We start from the raw sequence: 18,130 nt of genomic DNA, 5'->3' as shown, positions 1-18,130 counted from the left end.
ATCATAGGTACACTTCAACTATGACACAAAATGAGGGAAAAAATCCAGAAAATCACATTGTAGGATTTTTAATGAATTTATTTGCAAATTATGGTGGAAAATAAGTATTTGGTCACCTACAAACAAGCAAGATTTCTGGCTCTCACAGACCTGTAACTTCTTCTTTAAGAGGCTCCTCTGTCCTCCACTCGTTACCTGTATTAATGGCACCTGTTTGAACTTGTTATCAGCATTAAAGACACACTCCAAACTCCACTATGGCCAAGACCAAAGAGCTGTCAAAGGACACCAGAAACACAATTGTAGACCTGCACCAGGCTGGGAAGACTGAATCTGCAATTACAGGCCTCTCATCTTTTTAAGTGGGAGAACTTGCACAATTGGTGGCTGACTAAATACTTTTTTTGCCCCACTGTATATCCAAAATGTCCATTTATTTGGCACGTTTGATCCAGAAAAACACCGGTTCCAACTTGCGCAACGTGACTACAAAAAATCTCAAAAGTTACCTGTGAACTTTGCCAAAACATTTCAAACTACTTTTGTAATAGAACTTTAGGTATTTTTTAACGTAAATAATAGATCAAATTGAAGACGGGATGATCTGTGTTCAATACAGGAGGAAAACAAACTGTAGCTAGCTTTCTGGTCACGCGCCTCTATCTAACAGTACACTTGAAGTGACCCTCATTCTGAACAGGGCTACTTCTTCATTACACAAAGGAAAAACCTCAACCAATTTCTAAAGACTGTTGACATCCAGTGGAAGCGGTAGGAACTGCAAGAAGGTCCCTTAGAAATCTGGATTCCCAATGAAAAACATTGAAAAGAGTGACTTTAAGAGCGACTTTAAAATAAAATATTTTTTTTTAAATCCCAATGGTTTGTCCTCGGGGTTTCGCCTGCTAAATAAGTTATATACTCACAGACATGATTCAAACAGTTGTAGAAACTTCAGAGTGTTTTCTATCCAAATCTACTAACAATATGCATATCTTATCTTCTGGGGATGAGTAGCAGGCAGTTGAATTTGGGCATGCATTTCATCTGGATGTGAAAATACTGCCCCCTGTCACCAAGAAGTTAAAGCATAAGACACGCTCGGTACATGTAGTTGATTTTATTAGAACACAGGGTGTCTTTATATATATTTTTTTAAATACAAGTTTCTAAAATTCAGACAAATCGATTGGTTGAAAGAAAAGACTACTATCGATCGACCAAGATTTGTTTTTAGTCGGGGAAAGTCCTCGAAGCCAGAAAGCCTTTGTGTTGCTTTGAGGGAGCTTTGCACCCTGTCTGAAAAAATAACCAGGGGAACGACTGGTTTCTCTGACTCTTCCATGTTTAATATGCTCAGTGGTTGTATAATCAGATCACTCGGTCTGTCTCCATCTGTCCTTCCTCCAGTGTATAATATCTAAGACGTTAGACTCGGCCAGCGCCCAGTTTGCTGCCTCTGCCCTGGTGACCACGGACCAGCTGATGGCCTTCAAGGGCAAGGAGGAGGGGGTTCTGGGAAGTGGCGTCAACGGGGTCTTTCCAGGCTCAGGTGAGCAGCAGCGCCAATGGGATCTGAGCTCTTTGGGCCCTGGTTAAAAGTAGTGCACTATATATGGATAGAGTACCATTGTAGGACGCAGACCAGATTTGCAAATAAATACAATTGAATAGAGAGACAGGACTGTAGAGTTGAGGAAGTGCTCTAGTCTTATCAAAGTATTTTCTTTACCCATCTCATCACAGCATTTTACTGATGAATGACATGTATGGTATAGTCTAATGTATTAATGTCTCCCTCCCTCAGGAGTGTACAAAAGCTTACACCTCGCCAGCACCGCCCACACCCACCACCCCAACACCAACCAGACTCCCACTCCTCCTCCATCAGCCCCCACTTTCCTCAAGCCCTCCTCCACCACTACATCCCCTGTCACCGCCTCCTCCGTCAGCTCCCCAGCTAACGCCCACGGGAATCCCCTCCACTTGGGTAGCAATGCTGCCAACTCCACCCCGACCACCACTCAGGTCCTGATAGGGAACAACGTCCGTATGAGCGTACCCTCCTCCCCTGTCCTCCCCAGTCTGGGCGGCACCACCACGCGCCACAGCCACATACCCAGGGCTCTGGGAGCCTTGCCCTCCTCTGCCTTAAAGATGGCTGCCAACACCAACTGTCAGATGCCCAACAAGGTCACTGGGGCTTCTACCATGGACATAGGATCCAGGTGAGATGATTTAACATATACTAACAAATTCACTTTGAATAACATACTGTTTAAGGCATGCCCTGACTTTAACTAAATGCTATTATAAAAACATACTCTGACGCAGACCAAGGCTATTCACAAATGATAAAGTTAGGGGTTGTGATGAATCTGTTATTTGTTTTAATTAATTGGTTAAGCCATGCCTTAATCATGAAACTACCCCTCCCGGATCCGGGAGAATTGTCATCAACTGACACTAATTAGCATAACGCAATGGACAAAAAATATTACTAGAAAATATTCATATTCATGAAATCACAAGTGAAATATATTGAAACACAGCTTAGCCTTTTGTTAATCACCCTGTCATCTCAGATTTTGAAATTATGCTTTACAGCCAAAGCAAGACAAGCATTTGTGTAAGTTTATCGATAGCCTAGCATAGCATTATGCCTAGCTAGCAGCAGGCAGCTTGGTCACGAAAATCAGAAAAGCAATCAAATTAAATCGTTTACCTTTGATGAGCTTCGGATGTTTTCACTCACGAGACTCCCAGTTAGACAGCAAATGTTCATTTTGTTCCATAAAGATTATTTTTATAGCCGAAATACCTTTTCGGCGGTCACGACAACGCCGAAAAATATTCCAAATTTGATCCATAATATCGACAGAAACATGGCAAATGTTTTTTATAATCAATCCTCAAGGTGTTTTTCAAATATCTATTTGATAATATATCAACCGGGACAATTGGTTTCTTAGTAGGAGCGAGAGGAGCAATGGCCGCCTTTGTCTATTACGCACAAATCACTCTGAGAGCCACCAGCTGACCACTGACGCAATGTTGTCGTTCACGCTCATTTTTCAAAATAAAAGCCTGAAACTATGTCTTGTGACTAGACACATTAGGGAAGCCATAGAAAAAGGAATCTGGTTGATATACCTTTCAATGCTCAATAGGGAGCCATAGGAATGCAGAGGTTTCAAAATAAGAGTCACTTCCTGATTGGATTTTTCTCAGGCTTTCGCCTGCAATATCAGTTCTGTTATACTCACAGACAATATTTTTACAGTTTTGGAAACTTTAGTGTTTTCTATCCTAAGCTGTCAATTATATGCATATTCTAGTATCTTGGCCTGAGAAATAGCCCGTTTACTTTGGGAACATTATTTTTCCAAAAATGAAAATACTGCCCCCTAGTCTCGAGGTTAAACAAATGTTATCAACATACAGAGTTAAAGTTAATACGGGGTCTAATGGAAGCAGTTTTTGACATGGTGTTTGTCTTGTATTCTTCCAGGGATAATCACGATCAAGACAAACCAGCTCTGAACAGTATAGCGGACAACACAGTGGCCATGGAGGTGACGTAGCAGAGTGGTGGTGCTGCTGCTAGCTACCATGACAGTCCAGCCAGGCCCAACGCTACCCAACCCTCTGCTGGCCAACCAGTCCTCTGCTGAGAGTCTGCTGCTACTCTCTAAATCCACTCTTTAGGTGCTGTGCATCGTAGCATTGGGAATGCAAAAGGGACGGTAGGCGGGTGGTCGGCGGGACTCCACACACATACACACAACGGACTACATACGGAGTACGGACAGACACGTTTCCACGGCAACTGTGGGGATTACATGGGTTGCAATTCTCATCTCTCATGCTTTTTAAATGTTTTTGTTTTTGTATTCGTTACTGTTAATAAGAGTACAAATTGACATTGTGTAAATTATGAATATGGCAAATTAGTATCTGTACAGTAACTAAATATTTGTAATACCCCCCCTTGTATATATGTTACTTGAATACAGAAACTTGTTTTATTTGTGATGTTTTGCACTTGGGAATAAAAATAAAAAAGCGATAAACTTGTGAGTGTGAGATGTGAGAGTTGTATAAACGAAAGAGACATTTCAGAAGAGACGTTTCATCACATGCATGGTGCAGAGCCTGCTGTTTTATCTATTTATTGTGCTGTGTTTACAGTTTCCTTTTTTTCCCTCTTTTTTTTGCACTGTACCTTCATTGGTTCCTGTGCTGTAGTAAATGTTAGGTAGCTAAGGACTCCTGGGTATTTTGTATATTGTAAACACAATGCAGGTATTTCCCCCCTTTGGGTCCCTGCGCTTTTCTTTGGATCATGTGGAATTCAATGGTGATATACAGATAGACTCTGGGGAGGGGAGCCAGAGGTGGAGGACATGGTCAGCTTTGGTTCACTTCACTTAGCGGGGTTAAAGCTCTTCCTGGGATCTTCCATTTACGTTATCCCGATACAAGTAACAAACTAGGGATGAAGTCTCTTCCTAGAAGCATCTCTCTCATGCTTCTGATTCAAAGCACTTATTGATTTTGTTTTCTGTTTTTTTATCAATATTAATGCTGCTTTTGTATAATTTTGGTCCCTTGTTTTCATGCAATGCCCCCCCCCCCTTAATTATTTTAACCCCACACACATTTTTGTAAAACAGAATTGAGTTATTTTTGTATTTTTCTCCTGTTTTTGTGGTAAAAAAAAAAAATGATTGTAAGCTTCTTTGTATTGACAGACTTCATTATTTTGTTACTTGTTTATGCATAGGTGATAAGGGAGGTGAATGGCAGTTACAATTGCTGTATGTATCATCATTCCAATTTCTGACAAGAAAAAAAAATGCTAATGGGGGGTAGCTATGGAGAAAGGCTAATTTTCTCTTATCTCACCGTTTCAAACTCCAGACGGCTGCAAGGCCAAAAACCACAAGTGTCGGGTGCCTTCCCTTGGGGGAAAAAAAACGTGCTCTCTTCTGTGAAGAGTAAGGCACAAAAACAGTGCTACTCCTAGTAGTACTTTTTGTCTGTGTCGTCAGAATCTGAATGCCCAGTCCAATGGCAGGATTTATCCTTGAGGTTTTCTTGTCCCACCTGGAGGCTGAAAAGAATAATGAAAATAAAAAAGTGACAGAACTCTACGATAATATAAGACAATAAAGCCCAGGTCATTATATGTGGAATATGTGGCTCTTTGTGTTCTGTTGGGTGAATGTTATGGTCCTGTGTGTGTGTGTGTGTGTGTGTGTGTGTGTGTGTGTGTGTGTGTGTGCAAAAATTGGCATATTTTAAGAACGAGACGTTTTGAATAATGTAACTCATGCCATGCAGGGTTTGTGTAGGCCTATGGACGTTTCAACTGGGTGACTCTGTGTGTAAGAGAGTGAGAGCGCAATGTTTTGGGGGAGTTTTAAGATGGTTTATACTGCATTGTTGCATCTTGTTTACATTATCACATTTTGATGCTGTAATTAAAGCACAAGTATCACTGAGCTGAAAGCCATCCGGTTTCCCATTTAAAACGGATTACTCAAAGGGTAAATAAATGTTAGTGTGATTGTGCGTGTCCGAGTGCATGCCTCGCAGGTTGACATTACCTAAACTATTAGCACCCTGTTTAAAAGGAACAATGACATACTGAAAGAAAAGACCACGCATTCTTTGACCAAGTGTAACCTCATTATTTGATTGTTATTGGGAACAAAAATGCCAAGCATTACATGCAAAGGGAATTATCCCCCTTTCTTGCCCAAATGGTATCCTATTCCTGATGTAGTGCACTACTTTGGACCAGGACCTAGTGCATTAATAAAAATAAATAATGTACTATATAGGGAATAGGGTGCCATTTGGCACTTGGACCATGCAGGCATGTTCATAATTTATTCCACACCAGCGGATCCCAACAGCACAGCCAAGATAATTCAGTCCCTCTGTAACCACCACTTGGATAAAACAACGAATCAAGTCGGCTTTCTCATTACAACAGTCTTAGGTAACATCCCAAATGGCACTGTATTCCATACATAGTGCACTACTTTGAACCTGGCCCTAGTCCAAAGTAGTGTACTTTGTCAGGAATAGGGTGTTGGGCTGCTTCAAGCACTCTGACGTGAGAGAGAAATAAAACTGCACACACACACTCCCAACAATACACTCACACTGCTCCCAGGGACAATTCACCATGACAACGCTATGCCGTCAAGATACAGCTCGGCAGCACATGGAATTACTCTGCTTTCCGTTAACCCCTCCAAGCAAACAGCTGAAATATAAAGCTCACTCTCTTCGTCTGTCATTCACTCTCTCAAATTGCCCTCGTTCTGTAAATATGAATTCTTTGGCTTTTGGGTTTAGCTTTCAGAGTATAGCACAAAATGGACCGCGTGACCAAGATAAGCCTGGTGGAAAACAAGATTCATCTGTTCACAACTGGATCAGATGTCTTCTTCAGGGAGGTGATTGGAAGGGCTGACAGCCAAGCAGGTTTAACCCCTTGCTCGCCACCTCACTCCATCTCCCCCTCTGTCTCCCTCTCGTCCCTCTCTCTTTCCCCCTCAGTCCCCCATCAACCCTCGCCCTGGCCAACAGGTGCAGTAGTCTGAAAGGGAATGGGGACTTTGTTGATTGATAGCCTGGTACTGTCTATGATATGACTTCTCAAAAATATAATTTTACCTCTGGAGAGAGATAGCCTTTCCTGTATAACATGATCACGTTACTCAGGGATTAATTATGATTTGCTTCTCAGTAGGGTTAGATTAGACTTTTTCGAAAGAGATGGAAGAATGAAGAAGTTTAATGACTATGTTACGTCCCAAATAGCACCCTATTGCCTATGGGCCCTTATCAAAAGTTGTGCACTGTGGGGAATAGGGTGCCATTTGCAGTGGTGGGAAAAGTATCCAATTGTGATGCTTGAGTAAAAGTATAGATACCTTAATAGAAAGTTACTCAAGTAAAAGCTAAAGTCACCCAGTAAAATACTACTTGAGTATAAGTCTAAAAGTATTTGGTTCTAAATATATTTAAGTATCAAAAGTAAAAGTAAAAATAATTTCAAATTCCTTATATAGAGCAAAGCAGATGGCACCATTTTCTTGTTTTTAAATTTTATGGATAGCCAGGGGCACACTCCAAAACTCAGACATAATTTACAAGTTATGCATTTGTGTTTAGTGAGTCCGCCAGATCAGAGGCAGTAGGAATGACCACATGTTCTCTTGATAACTACATGAATTGGACCATTTTCCTATCATGCAAAGCATTTCAAATGTAATGAGTACTTTTGGGTGTCAGGGAAATGGTATGGAGTAAAAAGTGCATTATTGTCTTTAGGAATATAGTGAAGTAAATGTAAAAGTTTTCAAAAAAATAAATAGTAAAGTACAGATACACAGAAAAAACAACTTACGTAGTACTTTAAAGTATTTTTACTTAAGTACTTTACACCACTAGCCATTTGGGGCACAACCTATTTCATTCAAGTGAGGTGATGTAGTCAGACTCAGCTCTGTTTTCAAGCTGGTTGTCTTCACTTTGACATGTGAGCAGAATAAAGTGCATCGTGTGAAGCTGTGGTAAACAGAGGTTGTGTCCCAAATGACACCCTATTCCCTTTATTGAGCACTACTTTTGACTAGGGTCCATATTGCTCTGGTCAAAAGTAGTGCACTATATAGGGAAATGGGTGCCATTTTGTGATGTAGCCACAGAACCATTCAGGGCCAAAGCTACTATCCCCTGCTGTCACTGTGGACACAGTTGTGGTGTGAGATCAATCTGTACTGAACTTTCCTATTTCACCGGGTGTCTACACTTCAATGGAGACACATACAGACACATACACACATTGCAACACTCAGTCACCTATGCTGGACTGAAACAAACTCAAGCTGAGGAGGGTCAAGCCAGGTTAAATGTTGCAGCCAGCCAGTGCTGTTGAACTTGTTGTGCTTGCACAGTCCTTGAGTGAAAATTGCACTCAATAGAGAGTGGCCATTTTCCTTAGATGGCCATTCTCTCTAGATGGCCATTCTCTTTAGATGGTATTATGAGTGTTCCTCCGTCTGTGCTCAAGTGGAGAAAACACTTATGAAAACACTCTACTGTGGCAGCCTTTTACAGAGCTCTCAGTAAGAGTGGGGTTTTTAACAGGAACATTGGGTTTTTATTGGCTGATCTCAGAGTGTTGACTGTTGGATGTTGTTCTGGTTCTGTGCATATTTCAGCAAGAGAGCTCAACCAGTGATTTATGTTATGTATGTTTCTTCATGTATACTGATTTTTTTATTCTGATCTAAGAATGTTTGCATGTTTGGACATTTGTGAGCTTCTGTTTAGTTTTTTCAGTGTCATGTCAATCTGATGCAGACGGCCTGCAGTGACAGTGTGACACACTAGGGAACAAGTCACTAGTCTGGGCTGAGCTTGGGGACACCAAACAGAGTAAGCACTTACAGAATAACCACATGAATTTCACATTTCCATTTAACAGACACTCTTATCCAGAGCAACTTCCAAGAGCAATTAGGGTTAAGTGCCTTGCTCAAGGGCACATCCACAGATTTTCACCTAGTTGTCTCGGGAATTTGAACCAGCAGCACCCTGCCTAGGGAGATCACGTGATCACACGTGATCTTATGTGAAGTTAATGTGATAACGTGACAACATATAAAAGTAACATGTGATAACATAATACACGTGAAAACATGATCTAATGTGAAATAAATGTGAAAACATACGGATGCAAAATTTCAAACATGTGATACCATGAAACTACAAATTTGAGCACATGATAACATGAGCTCATGAAATAAACGTGACAACACGGGGATGCTAAATTTCAAGTGTTTTTTACATGTGAGAATGCAATTTCACATGAGAGTTAGATTTTCACAGGAGGTGAAAACATTATTCTCCTCAAATGTAAAAAGGTGGTGTTAACATGTGAACTCTAAATATAACACATGTGAACATATGGAGGCTGCTGAGGGGAGGACGGCTCATAATAATGGCTGGAATGGAGTCAATGGAATGGTATCAAATACAGCAAAGATGTGGTTTCCAGGTGGTTGATATCACTCCATTGACTCCATGCCAGACATTCTCCTTCCAGACATTCATGAGCCGTCCTCCTTCAGCAGACTCCACTGATGGTTTACATGTGAACAACTGAACATTTCAGCTCAACATGTGAAAACATCTATTTCACATGTGAAACTCAGTCATTGACAGACATGGTGGCGTGGCAGGAAGATTGGCATGAGGTTGTGAGTTCAAATCCCAGGTGAGTGTCACTTTTGTCGTAACGAGGAGACCAAGGCGCAGCTTGATTGGAATACATTCTTCTTTTATTAAAACGTAGAACACTTAAACAAACTAACAAAATGACCGTGAAGCTATAAACAACTAGTGCTGACATGCAACTACACATAGACAATAACCCACAAAACCAAAATGAAAATGGCAACCTAAATAGGATCTGGACTGCCGAGGCGCATTGTAGGCGTGGAGCATGGTGCCGGCACTGGTGGTACCGGGCTGGGGACACGCACCTCAGGGCAAGTGCGGGGAGGAGGAACAGGGAGTACTGGACCCTGGAGGCGCACTGGATGGAGAGGTCGAGGAGCAAGAACAGGACACAACTGACTGGGAAAGCGCACTTGAGGGAGAGTGCGAGGAGTTGGCACACTCTTGAAGGTACACTGGTACACCGCAGTCTTGAAGGTACACTGGAGAGGCATCAATTGTTCCGGAACTTTAACACACGTTTCAGGACGAGTACGGAGAGCTGACTCAAACTGAGCTGACTTGGCACCAAACTAACAACACGTTCTTTTGTTCCAAATCCGTGCGTCCTCCAACTCAACAACTCCCCCATTTCCCTCTCCTCCGAATCCTCCTTTTCCCAGACTGGCTCTGGTTTAATCCTCGGCTCTGCCGACTGCTCCATGTGCCACCCCCAAAAATGTTCTTGAGGTTTCGGTGGTTGCCTTGACTCCTCGTATCTCCACCTGCTTCCATGGCAGGGTCTTGTCCCCTGCCATTACCTCCTCCCAGGTCCAGGATGTCCTCCACTCATCTTTCTCCCGGGCCCAGGATGTCCGCTCCTCATTCACACGCTGCTTGGTCCTTATTTGGTGGGTTATTCTGTCACGTTCGTCGTATTGAGGAGACCAAGGCGCAGCGTGATATGAATACATACTTCTTTTAATGAAAGAACGAACACTAAACAAACGTGACGCTATATAAACAGAGTGCTGACATGCACCGTTTTTTATTTTACCCCCTTTTTCTCCCCAATTTCGTAGTTTCCAATTAATTTACTTTACAACTCCCATACGGGCTCAGGAGAGACAAAGGTTGAAAGCCCTTTGTCCTCCGAAACACAACCCAACCAAGCCGCACTGCTTCTTAACATAGCGCGCATCCAACCCGGAAGCTAGCCACACCAATGTGTCAGAGGAAGCGACCTTGCTTAGTGTGCATGGCGCCCGGCCCGCCACAGGAGTCGCTGGTGCGCGATGAGACAAGGATATCCCTACCTACCAAACCCTCCCTAACCCTGACGACGCTAGGCCAATTGTGCTTCGTCCCACGATGGAACGCCCTTCCATCTAAAATGACCCAAGCAAACAGCAAAATCAGCTTCAAAACTACACCTCACAGAACAACGCCTCTCTCTTAGCAAGTAATGTTTTACCAGTCCAGCTTTAAACAACATTCAGCTTATAAAGGCTTCATAAATCCTTCATAATGCCTCCATAAGCACTACGTAAATGTGTTACAAAGCATCTATAAGTGTATGTCATGCTTTATAAAAGGTTCATAAATGTGTAATAACTGTGTGACATAATCCTCTATGTCAAATGTAACATAACCCACTATGTCGAATATGATATAAACATGTGCTTTATAAAGGGTGACATGTTGTGCTGAAGGATGGCATACGCTCTAAAGTGATGTCATATTAGTCACATTACACCTAATCTCAGGCACTTCCGCCCAAATGCGCAGAAGGTCTGGTGGACCAACGCATCAAACTTGTCCTTCATTAGTTAGGGTTAGGTGTTACGGTTTTCTTCGGGTGAAAGAGAGTCGTACCAAAATGCAGCGTGGTAATTTACATACATGTTTAATAATGAAGAAAAGCGAACAATACAAAAACAACAAACGGAACGTGAAAACCTATCCAGCCTATCTGGTGAAACAACAAACACAGAGACAGGAACAATCACCCACGAAACACTCAAAGAATATGGCTGCCTAAATATGGTTCCCAATCAGAGACAACGAGAATCACCTGCCTCTGATTGAGAACCGCCTCAGGCAACCATAGACTTTGCTAGAACACCCCACTAAGCCACAATCCCAAAACCTACGAAAAACCCCCATACATAAACACAACACAAAATAAACCCATGTCACACCCTGGCCTGACCAAATAAATAAAGAAAACACAAAATACTAAGACCAGGGCGTGACATTAGGTTTAAAATCACATTTTAAGAAGAGAAATTGTGGAAATAGGAAGTTTTAGAAATAACTATGACTTTTTGACTGTATTAAGTAGTGACAATGACAAATACTTTACGCAGTAAGGTCCCTCCTATAGAATTCTATGCACACTCCCACTAAGGCCAAATTTGAATGGTTGATATCATGACTGACCTTCATGTCTTAAAATATTGATGAACTGTCATTTCTCTTTGCTTATTTGAGCTGTTCTTGCCATAATATGGACTTGGTCTTTTACCAAATACGGCTATCTTCTGTATACCCCCCTACCTTGTCACAACACAACTGATTGGCTCAAAGAACAAAATAAATTCCACAAATTAAATTTTAACAAGGCACAACTGTTAATTGAAATGCATTCCAGGTGACTACCTCATGAAGCTGGTTGAGAGAATGCCAAGAGTGTGCAAAGCTGTCATCAAGGCAAACGGTGGCTACTGTAAAGAATCTAAAATACAAATATATTTTGATTCAGGTTTTAAATGTACTTAATTATCAAAAGTATAAGTATAAATACTAAGTATATATAAATAATTTAAAATGTCTTATATTTAGCAAACCAGACAACACGATTTTCTTGTTTTTTTTTATTTTACGGATAGCCAGGGTCACAGTTCAACACTCATAATAGACATAATTTACAAACAAAGCATTTGTGTTTAGTGAGTCTGCCAGATCAGAGGCAGTAGAGATGACCAGGGATGTTCTCTTGATAAATGCATGAATTAGACAATTTATCTGTCCTGCTATGCATTCAAAATGTAACGAGTACTTTTGGGTAGCAGGGAAACTGTAAAGAGTAAAAAGTACATTATTTTCTTGAGGAATGTAGTGGAGTAAAAGTAAAAGTTGTCAAACATATAAATAGTAAAATAAAGTACAGATACCTCAAAAAACGACTTACTTTACACCACTGGTGAAATCATGCACAAAGTAGCCTATAAAATAGCAAAGCACGTGACATATACTCACATGCGCGCTACACACCTAGTTTCAAACGAATATAATCTGCAGGCAGCAAGAACACGCAGCTCTCAAATGGTTTTGGCATGGAGCAGAAAATGAATAATGTCATCGGTAGCCGGTAGGTAGGAAAGACGTTTCAACATATGGGTATGCAAACCAGGTATTGAAAAAGTTTGGTCCGAAGTCTTGGTTAGTAGGCTATTTGTGATATGCAATTCAGTCAATATGTGCTGTTTGCATCAGGGGCGTAGGCATGAATGGGCCTGGTTGGACAAAGGCCCACCTACTGGGGAGCCAGGCCCTGCCAGGCCTACCCAATCAGATTGAGCAAAACAAAAAAAACATTTTTTGTTTTTTGTTTTGTTTTATTTTTTGTTTTGTTTTATTTCAGTCTTCTGAGATATATGAAGTGTAATATGGGGATGCTAACCAAACAACAGTGCAGGGCATGCTCACTGAATTAAAGGGCAACAAACTACAGAATCTGAATTTCTTCGATTTTTCCCAGACCTCATAAGTCATCCCTGATGTGGTTTAAGCATTGTTGTGAACACAGAACATCCAATTTAGTTGTTTTTCTATTAGAAATGTGTGAAAAAACTGGGCTGAACCAGAAGTAACTGGGGGAAATCCGAAACCTGGAAAAATTTAAATAAAATAAAATGGAATTTGTGAAAAAACAGCAGTAGTCAAACAATACAAAAAGGCCCTGCCAAATTTACCCTTTATAAAGCATCGCATATGGTTATAGATGATTTGTAACACATTTATCTAGTGTTTATGAAGGCTTTATGAAGCATTTATAAACTGCATGTCATTTAAAGCGGGGACCTAATGTATTTCTATATTTATTTTAAATATTTGTAGCTCTGTCCTTGAGCTGTTCTAGTCTATTATTGTTCTATATTATGTCATGTTTTGTGTAGTCCCCAGGAAGGGTAGCTGCTGCTTGTGTGTGTGTGTGTGTGTGTGTGTGTGTGTGTGTGTGTGTGTGTGTGTGTGTGTGTGTGTGTGTGTGTGTGTGTGTGTGTGTGTGTGTGAGAGAGAGAGAGAGAGAGAGAGAGAGAGAGAGAGAGAGTACAGAGTAAGGTAAGGTACGCAGATGGTATGTAGGGGCCTCAGAAGAACAGTCAGGGGGACATGATTGATAAAGACGTTCTACTTGAGCTTCTCCAACTTGATACTTTCTGGATGATTAGTTGATCAATTTTCCAATCATTGAGTATGAGTGAGGAAGATTACAAATGCGTGTTTATTCTTGCACATAAGAATTGACAGGGATAACAATTGAATTACTGTCATTCAGTTTATACTGCTGTTTAAGCGCAGTTGCCACAGCAAACTTTTACGCTCATCATCTAGATCCTTACTTTTCCGATTCAGTCTTTTCTGTTTCAGTCTTTTCCGATTCAGTCTTCTTAGAAATGAATAAGGAGGGTTTGAATACAGTACATTTATGTATGTTTGCTCAGGGATCCAAGATGGCGTAACAGTCAAACGTCTTTGTCCTTCGTCTTGTCGTGTCCCATGTATGTATCTTTTTAGATATTTTTCTTCGCATGTTTTTAAAATATTTTTCTAAACCTCAACTTCAAAAATACACTCCTGCAACCCGCCTCACCCAATGTGGTGTGGATCTGCTTTTTTCTAAAGTATATTTCTTTACCTCTGAATCGGAGTCCCCCAACAGAAGCTAGCCAGCTAACTAGCTACTAGCTAGTAGTCAGCTAACCACTGCTAGCGGTCATCAGCTACCTTTATCTCGGACGGATTCAAACCAGAGCATACCGGACCTATTTTCTCTCCATTTCCCCGGATTCCTACCGCAAGCTCTGAACCTTTTCACCTGGATCATCGCAGCTACCTAGCTGCAATCCGAGTGACTACTCCTGGCTAACGCCTCTGTCCCGAAGCAAGCACCAATTAGCCTGGAGCTAGCCCATGCTAGGCCCATCTCCCGGCTAGCTGAAGAGGTCCATCAGCCACTCCTGGACCCGTTTTACTGCCGGTACGGGGTACGGAACCCCGCCGATTCTTCACGACTGGACTACCGACGCAATCTGCTCGAGGGGGTTACTCAACTGGCTCCAACGTCGCAACGTCCCCTGAATGCCCATCTGCTAGCCTGCTAGCCGTGGCCCACTAGCTGTCTAGAGCATATCGGACTGTTAGCTAATAGGTCTATCGGCCAATTTCTCGTGTCACTATTCCTATTTTGCTAATCGGCCTGAGCCCCTCTTACCACATGAAGCCCTGCTTATCCATCACGGCTGGACTATTGACGTAATCTGCCCAGGGTTTTTTTTTCCAACAGGCTCCTTTGTCGCGAAGTCCCCTGAATGCCCATGTGCTAGCCTGCTAGCCGCGGCCCGCTAGCTGTCTAGAGCATATTGGACTGTTAGCTGAATAGATCCATTTGCCAATTGGACTGGACCCCTCTGCTACACGGAACCCTACTAATCCATCATGACTGGTCTATCGACGGAACCGCACGAGAAGGCTAAAAAATACTTTCCTCCATCGCAACGTCCCTCTAAGGCCCTTCTGCTAGCTTGCTAGCCCCCACCTGCTAGCTGTCTGAATCGCCGTGTCTCCAGCCAGCCCAACCATTCACTGGACCTCAATGATCACCTGGCTACGCTTGCCTCTTCCTAATGTCAATATGCCATTTTCATTACTGTTCTGGTTATTGTTTATTGTTTTATTTCAATGTAGATCCTTTAGCCCTGCTCAATATGCCTTAACCAAACATTTAGTTTCACCTCCCACATATGTGATGACATCACCTGGTTAAATGTTTCTAGAGACAATATCTCTCTCATCATCACTCAATGCCTAGGTTTACCTCCAATGTACTCACATCCTACCATACCTTTGTCTGTACATTATGCCTTGAATCTATTCTATCGTGCCCAGAAACCTGCTCCTTTTACTCTCTGTTCCGAACGTACTAGACGACCAGTTCTTATAGCCTTTAGCTGTACCCTTATCCTACTCCTCCTCTGTTCCTCTGGTGTTGTAGAGGTTAATCAAATCAAATCAAATGTATTTATATAGCCCTTCTTACATCAGTTGATATATCAAAGTGCTGTACAGAAACCCAGCCTAAAACCCAAACAGCAAGCAATGCAGGTGTAGAAGCACGGTGGCTAGGAAAAACTCCCTAGAAAGGCCAAAACCAAGGAAGAAACCTAGAGAGGAACCCGGCTATGAGGGGTGGTAGTCCTCTTCTGGCTGTGCCGGGTGGAGATTTATAACAGAACATGGCCAAGATGTTCAAATGTTCATAAATGACCAGCATGGTCAAATAATGGTAATCACAGTGAACAGGTCAGAGTTCCATAGCCGCATGCAGAACAGTTGAAACTGGAGCAGCAGCACAGCCAGGTGGACAGGGGACAACAAGGAGTCATCAGGCCAGGTTGTCCTGAGGCATGGTCCTAGGGCTCAGGTCCTCCGAGAGAGAGAGAGAGAGAGAGAGAGAGAGAGAGAGAGAGAGAGAAAGAAAGAAAGAGAGAAAGAGGTAATTAGAGAGAGCATACTTAAATTCACACAGGACACCGGATAAGACAGGAGAAATACTCCAGATATAACAGACTGACCCTAGCCCCCAACACATAAACTACTGCAGCATAAATACTGGAGGCTGAGACAGGAGGGGTCAGGAGACACTGTGGCCCCATCCGATGATGCCCCCGGACAGGGCCAAACAGACAGGATAAGGTTAATCCAGGACCTGCAGTGCCTATCTCCACTCCTATTCCCCAGGTGCTCTCATTTGTTGACTTTTGTAACCGTAAAAGCCTTGGTTTCATGCATGTTTACATTAGAAGCCTCCTCCCGAAGTTTGTTTTATTCACTGCCTTAGCACATTCTGCCAACCCACATGTCTTAGCCGTGTCTGAATCCTGGCTTAGGAAGACCACCAAAAACCCTGAAATGTCATCCCTAACTATAACATTTTCCGCCAAGATAGAAATGCCAAATGGGGCGGAGTTGAAATCTACTGCAGAGATAGCCTGCAGAGTTCTGTCTTACTATCCAGGTCTTTACCCAAACAATTCGAGCTTCTACTTTTAAAAATCCACCTTTCCAGAAACAAGTCTCTCACCGTTGCCGCTTGTCATAGACCACCCTCTGCCCCCAGCTCTGCCCTGGACACCATATGTGAATTGATTGCCCCCCATCTATCTTCAGAGCTCGTGCTGCTACATGACCTAAACTGAGACATGCTTAACACCCCGGCAATCCTACAATCTCACACAAATTATCAATGAACCTACCAGGTACAACCCCAAATCTGTAAACACGGGCACCCTCATAGATATCATCCTAACCAACTTACCCTCCAAATACACCTCTGCTGTTTTCAACCAAGATCTCAGCGATCACTGTCTCATTGCCTGCATCCGTAATGGGTCTGTGGTCAAACACTGTCAAACTCACCCTAAAACACTTCAGCGAGCAGGCCTTTATAATTGACCTGGCCGGGGTATCCTGGAATGATATTGACCTCATCCCATCAGTAGAGGATGCCTGGTTATTCTTTAAATGTACCTTCCTCACCATCTTACTTAAATAAGCATGCTCCGTTCAAAACATGTAGAACCAGGAACAGATATAGCCCTGTAATGCAACTTTTCAGGGAAGTTAGGAACCAATATACACAGGCATTTAGGAAAGCTAAGGCTAGCTTTTTCAAACACAAATTTGCATCCTGTAGCACAAACTCAAAAAAGTTCTCGGACACTGTAAAGTCCATGGAGAATAAGAGCACCTCCTAACAGTTGCCCTCTGCACTGAGGCTAGGAAACACTGTCACCACCGATAAAACCTATAATTGGAAATTTCAATAAGCATTTTTCTATGGCTTCCATGCTTTCCACCTGGCTACCCCTACCCTGGTCAACTGCCTGGCACCCCCACAGCAACTCGCCCAAGCCTCCCCATTTCTCCTCCTCCCAAATCCAGATAGCTGATGTTCTGAAAGAGCTGCAAAATCTGGACCCGTACAAATCAGCCGGGCTAGACAATCTGGACCCTCTCTTTCTAAAATTATCTGCCGAAATTGTTGCAACCCCTGTTACTAGCCTGTTCAACCTCTCTTTCGTATTGTCTGAGATTCCCAAAGATTGGAAAGTTGCCGCGGTCATCCCACTCTTCAAAGGGGGAGATACTCTAGACCCAAACTGCTACAGACCTATATATATCCTACCCTGCCTTTCTAACGTCTTCGAAAGCCAAGTTAACAAACAGATTACCGACCATTTCAAATCCCACCATACCTTCTCTGCTATGCAATCTGGTTTCAGAGCTGGTCATGGGTGCACCTCAGCCACGCTCAAGGTCCTAAACGATATCATAACCTCCATCGATAAGAGACATTACTGTGCAGCCGTATTCATCGACCTGGCCAAGGCTTTCGACTCTGTCAATCACCACATTCTTATCGGCAGACTAAACAGCCTTGGCTTCTCAAATGACTGCCTCGCCTGGTTCACCAACTACTTCTCTGATAGAGTTCAGTGTGTCAAATCGGAGGGCCTGTTGTCTGGACCTCTGGCAGTATCTATGGGGGTGCCACAGGGTTCAATTCTCGAGCCGACTCTCTTCTCTGTATACATCAATG

The 18,130-nt window shown here is 42.5% G+C and overlaps 1 protein-coding gene across 2 annotated transcripts in view; it reads left to right on the top strand.

Moving 5' to 3' along the window:
* Positions 1–5,198, top strand: part of LOC112215606 (enhancer of polycomb homolog 1) — a 62,253-nt gene extending 57,055 nt beyond the window's left edge. For both annotated transcript variants that reach the window (XM_024374769.2, XM_024374768.2), the window contains exons 12-14: positions 1,411–1,552; positions 1,808–2,228; positions 3,512–5,198. In XM_024374769.2, the coding sequence (XP_024230537.1) occupies positions 1,411–1,552; positions 1,808–2,228; positions 3,512–3,584 (636 nt within the window). In that variant the 3' untranslated portion in view covers positions 3,585–5,198. The remainder of the gene's footprint in view (positions 1–1,410; positions 1,553–1,807; positions 2,229–3,511) is intronic.
* The last annotated feature ends 12,932 nt before the right edge of the window (positions 5,199–18,130 follow it).

Source organism: Oncorhynchus tshawytscha, linkage group LG16 (genome assembly GCF_018296145.1).
Source record: "Oncorhynchus tshawytscha isolate Ot180627B linkage group LG16, Otsh_v2.0, whole genome shotgun sequence".
Lineage (NCBI taxonomy): Eukaryota > Metazoa > Chordata > Actinopteri > Salmoniformes > Salmonidae > Oncorhynchus > Oncorhynchus tshawytscha.
Note: the sequence above shows the minus strand (reverse complement) of the source record. Positions and strands in the feature narration are given on the sequence as shown.